General features: G+C 47.1%; 1 protein-coding gene across 1 annotated transcript; it reads left to right on the top strand.

The window, feature by feature from the left end:
• The first annotated feature begins 7226 nt into the window (after positions 1-7226).
• On the top strand, positions 7227-12330 carry RBMX (RNA binding motif protein X-linked). The gene is made up of 9 exons (XM_079911263.1): positions 7227-7378; positions 8612-8740; positions 8940-9046; positions 9517-9688; positions 10307-10459; positions 10718-10832; positions 10934-11059; positions 11165-11247; positions 11874-12330. The coding sequence occupies exons 2-9, from the start codon at positions 8632-8634 to the stop codon at positions 12182-12184; spliced, it is 1176 nt and encodes a 391-aa protein (XP_079767389.1). The 5' UTR covers positions 7227-7378; positions 8612-8631; the 3' UTR covers positions 12185-12330.
• The last annotated feature ends 217 nt before the right edge of the window (positions 12331-12547 follow it).

Below are 12547 nucleotides of genomic sequence, written 5' to 3'. Positions count from 1 at the left end.
AGTCCAGTGGCTATTCCGGCCCGTTCATCCACAAAAAGGTGAAAAGGTCGGTTTGGGTTGGGCAGAGAAAGGGGAGGAGAAGATATCAGAGCGTTACAGAGGGTGAGAAAGGCCTGTCGAACGGCGGAAGGAGAGGTGAGGGGCCCTTGAGGGGTTTCTTTAGCGGCTAGATATAAGGGTTTAGCGAGGAGAGCAAAGTTAGGGATCCAGTGTCGGAAAAATCCTATAAGGCCCAAAAAGGAGAGAATTTGCTCCGCTGTTTCCGGAGGCTGGAGTTCATGGATAATTCGGGTGCGGTCGGCTGTTAGACCTTTTGTGGTAGGGGTAAGGTGGAGCCCCAGGTAGGTTACAGAAGATACAGATAACAGCCTTGGTTGGGGAGACCCGATAACCGCGAGAGCCAAGGTAATTGAGGAGATCTGCAGTATGTTGTCTTGAGAGGCTGAGAGATGGGCTACAAAGGAGGAGGTCATCTACATATTGAAGGAGTGTGCTGGGGGTAAGGGAGCAGGAAGTGAGGTCCCGTGCCAGCGCCTGACCGAAGAGGTGAGGACTGTCGCGGAAGCCCTCGGGAAGAACTGTCCAGGTGAGCTGACTGGAAGTATGAGTATCCGGATCTGTCCAGGTAAAGGCGAAGAGGAAATAGGAGTCGGGATGTAGGGGGATAGTGAAAAAGGCATCTTTGAGATCCAGAACCGTAACGTGGGTTGTGGATGGGGGGATATGGGAGAGCAAGGTGTATGGGTTTGGTACTACTGGGTGGAGAGGAATTATGGCCTCATTCATTAGTCGGAGGTCCTGGACCAGGCGATAATCCCCAGAGGCCTTGCGGACAGGCAGGATGGGGGTGTTGCAGGGAGAGTCAGTGGGGATAAGGAGTCCCTGGTTTAGGAGTCTGGTGCTAATAGGTTGTAGGCCCCTAAGGTGAGTCTCAGAGATGGGAAATTGGGGCCTTGATGGAAATTTGGAGGGGTCCTTTAGGCGGATGAGAATGGGGGAATGGTGTGTTGCTATTATGGGCTTAGAAGTATCCCAGACTTGGGGATTGATTGGGTTTGGTGTGATTGGAAGAGGGGAATAGGAGGGGGAGGGTTCTAGAGACAGGCTGAGAAGAGGAAGCAGGAGTTGGGAGGAGGGGACTTAGGGTCAAGTCTAACCAGCTGGAGGGAGGCCCCTAAGTGGAAAAGGACATCTCGGCCTAGCAAGGGAACTGGGCAGGATGGTATGACTAAGAAGGAATGAGTAAAAGGGAGTCCTTCGATATGACATGGGAGTGGACCGGTCTGGAGTGGGAAGGATGATTTGCCATCAATACCCATGACCGAGATCTGGGAAGGAGAAACTGGCCCGGAATAGGTAGGCAGGACCGAATAGATAGCCCCCGTGTCCACCAGAAATGAGATGGACTTACCCGCTACCTGTAGCGTTACCCTGGGCTCGGCGAGGGTGATGGGGGTCTTCGAGTCCGGCGCCGTCAGTCGTCAGCCAATCCCAGCAGTTCGAGTGGTAATGCCGTTGGGTCGGCCTGCCCCCCGCGTGGAGACGCTGAGGGAGGGCCAGTCGTAGGGCAGTCACTCTTCCAGTGGCCCGTTAGCCCGCAGCTGGGACAGGGCTTAGAAGGAGGTCGGGGATTGGGACACTGGCGAGCCCAGTGGCCTTCTTTTCCGCATTTGAAGCAGGCCCCCGGCGGGGTTGCCTTTTGCGGACCTCGTGGATGCTGTGATCCATGGGAGATGGCCGGCCTTAGGGCGGCTACAAGAGCTTGGGTTTGGAGGGCCCCCTTCTGGTGCATCCGAGCCTGTCGGCTGGATTCTGCCAAATCCTCACGGCCATTATACACTTTAAAGGCCATCTTTACCAGACCTCGAATAGGGGTTTGAGGGCCGTCCTCTGCCCGTTTTAATTTCTTTCGGATGTCCAGGGCTGATTGGGTGATAAAATGGGTGGCTAGGACCGCTGCCCCCGCCGGGGTTGTCGGGATCCAGCCGGGTGTAGAGAGTTAAGGCCTCTGTAAGGCGATTGAGAAAGATAGCTGGATTTTCGTTAGGTTCTTGGGTTATCTCTTTTAGTTTTTCAAAATTGACCAGCTTATGAGCGGTAGCCTGCATGCCAGTCAGGAGGCATTGGATCATGAGGTCGCGTTTACGGCGGCCATCTTGGCCATCCTGATAAGTCCAGCCTGGGTCGGTGCCAGGTACGGCAGTCGCTCCGACAGGCATGGAATTGCCGGTAAGGTGAACCTGATCTGCATGGTTTCGGGCAGCAGTTTGAATTCTTTCCCTTTCGTCAGGGGTTAAGGTAGAGGACAGAACCACAAAGATATTGTGCCAGGTTAGATCGTAAGCTTGAGATAGGTAGCGAAATTCTTTGATGTAGTGGGAGGAGTCGGCAGAGAAGGAGCCTAATCGTTTTTCAATTTGAGAGAGGTCCTGGAGAGAGAAAGGGACAGGGACTCTGACCAGTCCTTCCGCTCCTGCTACCTCCCTCAGAGGGCACAGGAGATTTCAATCTTGGGAGTCGTGAGAGCGTGTATGTGCACTAATTGGCGAAGCAAGGGGCGTGGGAGGAGAAACCGTTGAGGGAGGCGGGGAGCGGTTGGAGGGGCCGGAGCGGGTTCGGGAGGAGGAGGGACCGCTTCAGGGTAGGGTGGAGGTTGGAGAGGAGTTCTGGAGGGGGGAGAGGCGAGAGATTCGGGAGGGTCGGTTAGTGGGGAGGAATCCAAGGGGATCGAGGTTTTGGATGGAGGAGATGTTTGTTTGGCAAGGAGGATTTGAGGTAGAACAATTGACGCAAAGGGAGGGGCGGGAGCGCAAATACCAGAAGGCCTGAACATTGGGGACCTCGGACCATTTGCCGTCCTGCGGCAGTAATTATCTAGATCACGGAGGATATTAAAATCGAAAGTCCCTTCAGGATTGATTGTCTAGAGGATATTGTGGCCAGGCCACAGTGGAATAGAAAATAAGCCGTCGGCAACGGAGATCTTGGGAGAAGCAGAGGGCTGTAAAATTGGCTAGGAGACACCCCAGGGGCGTCTTAGGATCTGGATTCGATTGTGAGGTTCCCATGACTCCCAGTCTGTCCCTGAGTGAATGGAGAGGGAGAAAGGCGTCCCTGGTCTCAGTCTCCAATTCACGGTAGGTCGGAGGGCGGTCAGGCGATTGGGACGTCTCCACAGTTGCCCGAGGCCCAGAGAGAGGGCGGAGGAATCCCTGACGCGTCCGCGATTAAGGACAGGGAGTCCGGTGGGCAGGGACTGTGAGGGTCGGAGGGAACAAGGGAGGGGGACTTACCCCGTTTTCTGCCGGATCGGGTGGATGAGTAGAGGTTCCCTGGTTGTCTCCTGGGGGAGGGGAGGAGCGGCCCGCGCGGTAACCCGCGGGGCTTGGTACCCCTCCCGGGTTTCGGCACCAAATGTAAGATCGGATCTTAACAAACGGCACCGCAAAACAGAGGAAAGCTTCAAGTGAGCGCTCCCGGGCGAGGTTCACTGGCCCGAGAGAAAGAGGCCAGAGAAGTCGCCCCCGGGCGAGGGTTGGGCAAGATTTTATAGGGGAAGAAGGGAAAGGGGTGTGGTGAATCTGGGAGGGCGCAGGGTATTCCTTATTTGGTGGTCTTTTCGGGTATCCTGGGGGACCGTTATTCCCGCCCCTCGAAAGGCGGGAAGGCTGGGCCGGGTGCAAAGTCCCCAGGTCAGATTCTGGAACTGGGTGGTCCGGAGAGTTTCGGTCTGATGCAACCTGTGAATCTGATTGTGTTCCCCTGCCTCGGGCCAGTTGGCCTTACACTTACTATGCACCCATCTCATACTAAGTAACATGGAGGATAAAAAGAGCTTGTAATTCATTCAGCCGACATTTATTTAGCACTGATTATATTCCAAGGATACCTAGTGGAGAAGTAAGATCACTGGACTCAGACCATTGGTCAATCATTGAGATGGCATCTGGAGAGCAACAATGAGGCAAAGGAAAAATTAGAGTAAAAAGAAAATTATAACTATACTTAATGATAATCCAAAGGAGTAAATAGAAAGAAAGAAGTAAAGGGAAAAATCTAGAAGATCCATGAAGGGGAAGGATGGGATTCAGAGATTAGTTTTGGGCAGTCTGCTTACCCGATTGCCTGTTGGCCAGAGCTGCTCACACTTAGCTTGCCCACATCCCCTCTCTCTTGGGACTACATCAGCAACACCCTGCTTCCTGCCCCTCCCTTCCCCTGTACAGTCTCTGGATTGCAGCCACCGTGATCTCTTTAAGATGAAATCTGATTATCTTGCTTTACCTCTTAAAAAGGCTCCCCTCTCCAGTGCCCTCTGATCCGGTCAGTAGGCCCTCTGCCTCCCTCTCCAGGTACTTGCTTTGTCCTCTGTGTCTCACCTCTAGATTCTAAGCTACAGCCATAATGATGCTCTCCTACAGATTCCTCAACTAGCCATTCCCCACCCCCTCCCTTTCTCTTCTGGTCATTGGAAGTGCTGGCCCCCTAGTCTAGAGCACTCCACTCCCCACCTCCCACATTCCTGAGCACGAACTGCAAAGACCAGAGTAATCTGTTCCACTGGGAGGCACATTTCCTTCTTGAGACCCAGGGGGACAGGGACATCTATGGTAGAAATCAGCCCCGTTCTCCCCTAGTCCGGCAGAGGCCCTCTAGTCCTTTTGCCTGGATCTGAGACAGAGAAAGAGCACCTGCTGGCCCAGGGGGAGGGATTTCTCCTAGTTCTGCCTGGGGGTGCAGACTCCCTTTGCTGAGGCGAGCATTTAAGTGCTTTTTGCCAACCTGGCCAATCCCCAACTATCGCTACTCAATAATTTACATAACTCATTCTGAAGGCAAGTGGACGTGACTTTTGCCTTACTTGTTATTATTTGGCTGGGAAAAGAAAAAAGGACAAATATTCTTATTGAACTGAGTACTATTCCCTCCATTAATGTTCATAATTCAAAGCTGGTTCCAAAGCTCCTTGGAGCTTTTACCCACGACCTGAGCATCATTTCCTACCGCCTGCCTGGCACATACCGTAATTCACCACGGCAGAGTTAACTGTAACTGTGAAGAAGAAGTGACAATTGTTCATAAATTCTACCCCTCCCCCAAGATAAACTGGTAACATTTTAGCATATTTCCTTCTAGTGTTTTCCTCTCCACATGTATTTTTTAGTTATTAATACAGACTTCTTTTCTTTTCCCCATTGTATTCTCTTCTTTGGTGGTCCCATTAACTCTGATGAGTTTCATTACTATTTCTAAAGCGACAGATTTAGCCCTGATCTCTGGTCTGAGCATCAGATTTCTTCACCCTCGCCCACATTCCCAAACTTGCTCCTTTGCAGCCATTTTGATAAATGGCCACCACCTATTAATACCAGATAGTCATCCATAATGACTTACCCTGTTGTTTGAATTCAACCCCAGTGCTCTCCCATCTGATTCATTAGCAAATCCTGTCCATGCTACCTGCCATATACACCTAGCAATTGTTCCTTCCTCCCCAGATCCACTGCTGAACCCTAATTCAAGGCACTGTCTTCTCTCTCCTGGTCTGTTCACACAGCCCCACTGGTGTCCCTGCTTCCACACTTACCCCTGCAATCTTTTTTTTTTTTTGCGGTACGCGGGCCTCTCACTCTTGTGCCCTCTCCCGTTGCGGAGCACAGGCTCCGGACACGCAGGCTCAGCGGCCATGGCTCAGCAGCCTAAGCCGCTCCGCAGCATGTGGGATCTTCCCGGACCGGGGCACAAACCCGTGTCTCCTGCATCGGCAGGCGGACTCTCAAGCACTGCGCCACCAGGGAAGGCCCCTGCAATCTTTTAATGGGTTCGAATGTTCTGCCTACCTTGGCTCCCTCATTTTATGCCCCTTAAATTCCGGTCGCCCTGGATCCCTTTCTGTCCCTTGATACATGCAACCTCTTTCCCTCCACTTTGCGCTTGTTTCTCTGAAAAGCTTCGGATCTCCCACCCCCACCCCAGCTTTCCCGAGGCGGATTTCTTTTCTTCCTTCAGAGCTGATCTCCAAAGCCACCTCTTCAGATAGACCTTCCCTGAGGGCTAAATCGAATTTGGTCTCCCAAGTGTTGTCCATCAAAGCCCTGAGTTTACTTCTTCCCTGGCACTAATCACAAGATGCAATTGTTTTATTTGTTAATTGTATTTAAATGTTCTCCTTAGTTTGTAAAGAAATTAGAAAATAAAAAATTTTTGTAATCCCCTCCACGAGTAGGATTGGCAGATAAAAAACACAGTTACGGGCTCCCCTGGTGGCGCAGTGGTTGAGAGTCCGCCTGCCGATGCAGGAAACACGGGTTCGTGCCCCGGTCCGGGAAGATCCCACATGCCGCGGAGCGGCTGGGCCCTTGAGCCATGGCCGCTGAGCATGTGCTCCGCAACGGGAGAGGCCACAACAGTGAGAGGCCCGCGTACCGGAAAACAAACAAACAAACACAGTTACATTTGAATTTCAGATAAACAGTGAATAAGTTTACTTTATATGATATTGAGATCTACTTATATTGAAAAAAAAGTATTTGTTATCTGGAATTCAAACTTGACTGGGCATCCTGTATTTCATTTGCTAAATCTGGCAGCCTTACCAATGAGGCGCGTTGCCCTTGTCTCGCTTTGCTGGGTTGTACCCTCACGGCCAAGCCCAGAGCCTGCCCGCCATTTAGTAGATGCTCAGTAATTGTTCTATGTAAACGGATAATCTGTCTCTTTAGTACAGTTCTTTTCCCCCACCTCACACTTATTTATCAGAATTTTCCCCATTCACTAAAAATTCTTGTTAAAGATATTTGGGGAAAATGTATTTTTAATACAATAATTCTAAGCTTCTTTGTTTTTCATTTCTGCAAAACTGGCATAATTCTATCCTCATCAACGTTGTTTTGAGAATTAGAGTTAATGGGTGTAAAGTTTAGCACCATGCCTGGCCCACCAGAACACGCAAAAAATTTCAGTTCTTTTTTACATGAAGCCCGTTGAACCATTTTAGCGGAAAGCAAAAACGCGGGTTTGGGGAGCACCGGTGGGGGTTGGGAAAACGGTTAGAAATCGGGGCCAGCTGGAGAGCTGAGGGCCCAGGAAAAGGGGAGGAGCGAAGAGTGAATAACAGCGGAGGCAGCTAATGGGGAAGCTGGGAACCGCTCCCCACCCGTTCGCATTTTAAATTCTAAGCTCCGCCTGCATCCGGGTCCTTGAGCCTCGTTCCCGGGCAGTATAAAGTTTGCTGTCTCCTTTGTTCGCCCTCGTTGCGCAGTAGTGCGAGTGGCTTCTCGCTTCCTTTCTCGGGATCGACCACCCTCCCGCGTGCTGAGCTGCTAGGAAGCCGCGATCGGCGAGCTCGTAGGAGCTTGAAACAGTTGCCACCCCTCCGGTACGTGGGTCCTCTCCTTTACAGTCTGTTTTTCGTTCACTCTTGCCACGTTAGAACTTGGGATTACCTCCTTGGAGATGGGGGTGGCGGGCGCCATTTTAAGAACCCAGAGGTGCCGACCTATTTAGGGAAACCTGGGAGTGTCGAAGGAGAGCAGACGCTGGGGTGCCACTTCGTAGTGTACCTCTGCAGAAAGTTTGGCTGTCGCCTCTGGGGGCGGGAGGTGGCGGAGGTCGGGGCCTGAGCGGGACGAGGAGGGACCGCGCCTCCGTGATCGCTACCTGCATTGGGATGGCGGTGGCGCTCCGGGCGGGCACTTGCACTTTTGCGCGGGGTCCTTGTTCATTGGCAGCCTTGGAGCGGAAGCCATTTGAGTTTTCTCAGCCTCCGCTGGTGGGAAAAGTTACTCCCCTGACCGGCGGCGGTTGTTCTGGGCTGAATCCAAGTGTCGCCATTTTGTGTTTTCCACGCGGTTTTTAATGACGGGTTTTAATTGGGTTCCGCTGCAGTCATGGAGTGCTTAGTGTTACAGTGCGCGCTTCCACGTTCCGTTACTTTGTATCCGATGATATTGACACTTTTTAAAAAAGTAAACAACGTAGCGAGCAGGGCAGGGGCTGGTGAAGAAGGGGTCATAACTTGATTAAAACTTTAAATTGGTCCTTAGATTTACTAGGGAATCCCAATGAAAGGCAAAGTTCTCGGGAGAGGGCTTGGTCTTACGGACCTACGTTTGGCCTGTGACCTTGACTGAGTCAGTTTAAAAAAATCATTAGGGTAATTGGGATGTGATCATTGAATTTTTAAAAGGCAACAAATCTAGTGTTAAAGCTAAAATTCACTTTTTGAAATGTTGTAGTCACTTGGTTAAGACTGCCAAAGTGGATTAAGGATAAAGGCATTAGTTAAGTAGGCTTTTGTTTTTTGGCCGTGCCGCGCAACTTGTGGGATTTTAGTTCCCTGACGAGGGATCGAACCTGGGCCCTCGGCAGTGAGAGCGTAGAGTCCTAACCACTGGACGTCAGGAAATTCCCTTAAGTTGGCTTTTTTAACCATTTTAATGTAAACAGTTATCACTGAACTAGTTAAATTGGTTTCCTGGTAAGGCTTAGAAAAAATTGTTTTCTGTGTATTATGCTATTAAGGAATGATTTTAGTAAACAAGAAGAATGAGCCCCGGTACACATGTTGGGTAAACTTTTCCAGGGAGGGTTAACACTTTTTTTCCAACAGACTTTCACCAGAGGGAAAAAATGGTTGAAGCAGATCGCCCAGGAAAGCTCTTCATCGGTGGCCTCAATACAGAAACAAATGAGAAAGCTCTTGAAGCAGTATTTGGCAAATATGGACGAATAGTGGAAGGTGAGTTATCTGAAAGTATATGCAGGGTTATTGTAATTTTAAAAAAAGGTAAGCTGTGATGAATTTGATTGCATTGATCATATGAAATGATAATGTGCTTTGTCCTCTAAGAAGTTCTGAGCTTTCTTTTTACAGATTTACTTTTGTTTTTCCGTTTGAAATAGAGTAACACTCCTTTTCCCCCTGAAAACTACTTTAGTTCTCTTGATGAAAGATCGTGAAACCAACAAATCTAGAGGATTTGCTTTTGTCACCTTCGAAAGCCCAGCAGATGCTAAGGATGCAGCGAGAGACATGAATGGAAAGGTGAGACTGCACAATACCATGTTTCCTAGTACGTAAAATAGCACAGTGTTACTCAAGTCTGGTCTAGGGCAGCTCTTGAATTTTACTGAGTGTATACTTTTCCAGGACCCTCTTATCCTAGCCCTTTGTAATTTTAGAACGAAATTTTGTAAAGTGTATTCTTGACAAGAATCTTTCAGTTTTAGAATATTCGGTATTATACTTCGTCTGGGATCCTTGACTTTTGTTTTTGGGTATTTGTCTTAATAAGTTGGTCATTGTCTGGCATTGTTTTTAAACTTTACCGACCTAGCAGTACAGTGGATCCACCTTAGGTTTTAGTTCAAATAAGCAGTTATCTTAAAAGACTAGGTATTTAAGTGCTAAACAGAAAGGTACAGCATTTTGAAGGACATACTAGTGTCGCAGTGCATAGTGGATCTGCAAGTTCTTTTTTTAAGTTTCCATAATTAACCACTGATATTATTTAGTCCTTAGATGGAAAAGCCATCAAGGTAGAACAAGCCACTAAACCATCATTTGAAAGTGGTAGACGTGGACCACCTCCACCTCCAAGAAGCAGAGGCCCTCCAAGAGGCCTTAGAGGCGGAAGAGGAGGAAGTGGAGGAACCAGGGGACCTCCCTCACGTGGAGGGCACATGGGTAATGACTTAGGTTTACTTTAGGCTTGGTGTATAAGTTAGGAACTGTAAACACACCAGTGTGTGCTTTGGTTAATAAGTATTTTAAAGGCCCTAGCTTTTGAAATTGAGAACACTTGTTCATCTACCAAAGTGATTGACTTAAGGAAAACATAGAAGCTATCCTAAGTTAAATTACAGTGTCTTGAAATAACTAACAATTAGCTATTCCTTATCCAGGTGAATTCATTCTGTAGGAAAAAACACTTGCAGAAAAATTTTGATAGGTATTAGGTGTTGGTCATATGAAAATGAAACAGTGTATATATTTTTTTGAAGTAACTTGAAAAGAACCCTCAGGAGAACGCTTCGTGTCTACTTTGCTAATCTATGCAGACTTAAATAGATGACTACCGTATAGGGAACTATATACACTTTGTATAGTTCCTTGTATGTAGTTTTCTGTGTATACTCTATATACACTGTACAGTTCTCATGCTCAGTCACATATGAGTGAGAACTCAAGATTCCCCGACTAAACAGAAATGGTCATACTCTTGATTAAGCAAAGAAAACTATAGATTTTTCTTAGTACTTATATTAACATGATTTTCTTTTTTTTGTTGTTGTTCTAATGTAGACGACGGTGGTTATTCCATGAATTTTAACATGAGTTCTTCCAGGGGACCACTTCCAGTAAAAAGAGGACCACCACCACGAAGTGGGGGTCCTCCTCCTAAAAGATCTGCCCCTTCAGGACCAGTTCGCAGCAGCAGTGGAATGGGAGGAAGAGGTAAATGGTCCATTTATGACAGTCTGTCCTACCACCATAACACAAGGAAGGATTGAGAGGCGAATCCTAAAAATGATGCTTAAAACTGTACCTAGATCATTGAAAAGATTGGCGTACATAAGAAATTTTAAAGAGGATTTCCTCATTTGCATCCATATTGTCATATTTGGTTGAATCACTACTTTTCATTGCCTGAATATAAATTCACGTTTTGACTTTTCACTGGGTATGTTTTTAAAATGGACATTTTTCCTTAAGCTCCTGTATCACGTGGAAGAGATAGTTATGGAGGTCCACCTCGAAGGGAACCCCTGCCCTCTCGTAGAGATGTTTATTTGTCCCCAAGAGATGATGGATATTCTACTAAAGACAGGTAACAGAAAAGCATAGTAGTTTTTGTCTCTAATATTAATACTTAAGGTTGAAGGGGAGAGCTCATCAAAAATATGAACCAAGTTGCTTTTGCTTCTTTAGCTATTCAAGCAGAGATTACCCAAGTTCTCGTGATACAAGAGATTATGCACCACCACCAAGAGATTATACTTACCGTGATTATGGTCATTCCAGTTCACGTGATGACTATCCATCCAGAGGCTATAGGTAAGTGACTTTGCTGTTGCTGTCATGGCTTGATGTAAAAGAAATTTTTTTGCTGTAAAAATTGATGTTCTGGGGCTTGTAATACGTTTTTTTTCTTTAATTTAGTGATAGAGATGGCTATGGTCGTGATCGTGACTATTCAGATCATCCAAGTGGAGGTTCCTACAGAGATTCATATGAGAGTTATGGTAAGATTTTGGTTGAGGGTCTTTGAATATCACCAGCCTGAGTTTTTAGGTTCATGAGCCAGTTTATTAGGCTGTTGTGGTGCTTGCTTTTAAAGGGATGTTTGCTTGCTTTTAAGGGGGTAACTTAATCAGCTGGGCTTTTCCTAGTCTTGTGAGGGGCTTTTGTTTTTTCTAAGTTTTTTTTTGAGGCTGTTGGCTTGCTTTGGAGGGGATTTTGCTTGCTTAAATTGGCAGCCTTATGTGTTTTCCCCCAACAGTGAAAATACAATTAAAAATTTTATTAACAAGATCAAATGTTTACCATTGCAATATGAAGGAAAGTCTACAGTTCAAAATTGCAACTTATCACTGGAAAGTGGCTGAGTGTCTACTATAAAATAACAAGCTGTCTGGAATATCCTCTTGAAATACACCGTCTTCAGTCTTTTCAAACAAACATTAAAACCCATCCATTTCCGTATCTCAGCAGATGAGCAAATCCCTGTTAATGGCCAGCAATGGCAGAGTTTAAAACCTCCCAGTTGAGAAAGTAAACGTTTAATACAAGAATTCTGTAAATTCAGATTTAAATGTTGTATATATACAATTTATAGTGTTGCCATATTACCTGACCATTGACCCTGCAGGTAACTCACGTAGTGCTCCACCTACACGAGGGCCCCCGCCATCTTATGGTGGAAGCAGTCGCTATGATGATTACAGCAGCTCACGTGACGGATATGGTGGAAGTCGAGACAGTTACTCAAGCAGCCGAAGTGATCTCTACTCAAGTGGTCGTGATCGGGTTGGCAGACAAGAAAGAGGGCTTCCCCCTTCTATGGAAAGGGGGTACCCTCCTCCACGAGATTCCTACAGCAGTTCAAGCCGCGGAGCACCAAGAGGTGGTGGCCGTGGAGGAAGCCGATCTGATAGAGGGGGAGGCAGAAGCAGATATTAAAAACAAACAAAACTTTGGACCAAAATCCCTGTTCAAAGAAACAAACAAAAGTGGAACCTATTCTATCATAACTACCCAAGGACTACTAAAAGGAAAGATTGTGTTACCTTTTTTAAATTTCCTGTTAAGTTCCCCTTCCATAATTTTTATGTTCTTGTGAGGAAAAAGAGTAAAACATGTTTAATCTTTGATTTTATGAAATTGCTTTCAACGAGCAAATGTTAAGTGTGTTAAGACTTGACATGTGTACTAGTATTGTAATTTTCCAAGTAAAAGTGTCCCTAAAGGCCACTTTCTATGAATTTTTCCCCAGTAAATGATGAGGCAAGCAATTCTAAGATCTTTCACAAAATATCTATTCAT

The sequence above is a fragment of the Stenella coeruleoalba genome (assembly GCF_951394435.1).
Source record: "Stenella coeruleoalba genome assembly, chromosome: X".
NCBI classification, from domain to species: domain Eukaryota; kingdom Metazoa; phylum Chordata; class Mammalia; order Artiodactyla; family Delphinidae; genus Stenella; species Stenella coeruleoalba.
This window is presented reverse-complemented; position numbering and strand designations above follow the sequence as displayed.

Excerpts from the sequence above, each read along its gene's own strand:
- RBMX (XM_079911263.1), top strand. The coding sequence starts at position 8,632 with ATGGTTGAAGCAGATCGCCCAGGAAAGCTCTTCATCGGTGGCCTCAAT. Across the intron at positions 8,741-8,939 it reads ATATGGACGAATAGTGGAAG|TTCTCTTGATGAAAGATCGT; the intron begins GTGAGTTATCTG and ends AAACTACTTTAG. Across the intron at positions 9,689-10,306 it reads CTCACGTGGAGGGCACATGG|ACGACGGTGGTTATTCCATG; the intron begins GTAATGACTTAG and ends GTTCTAATGTAG.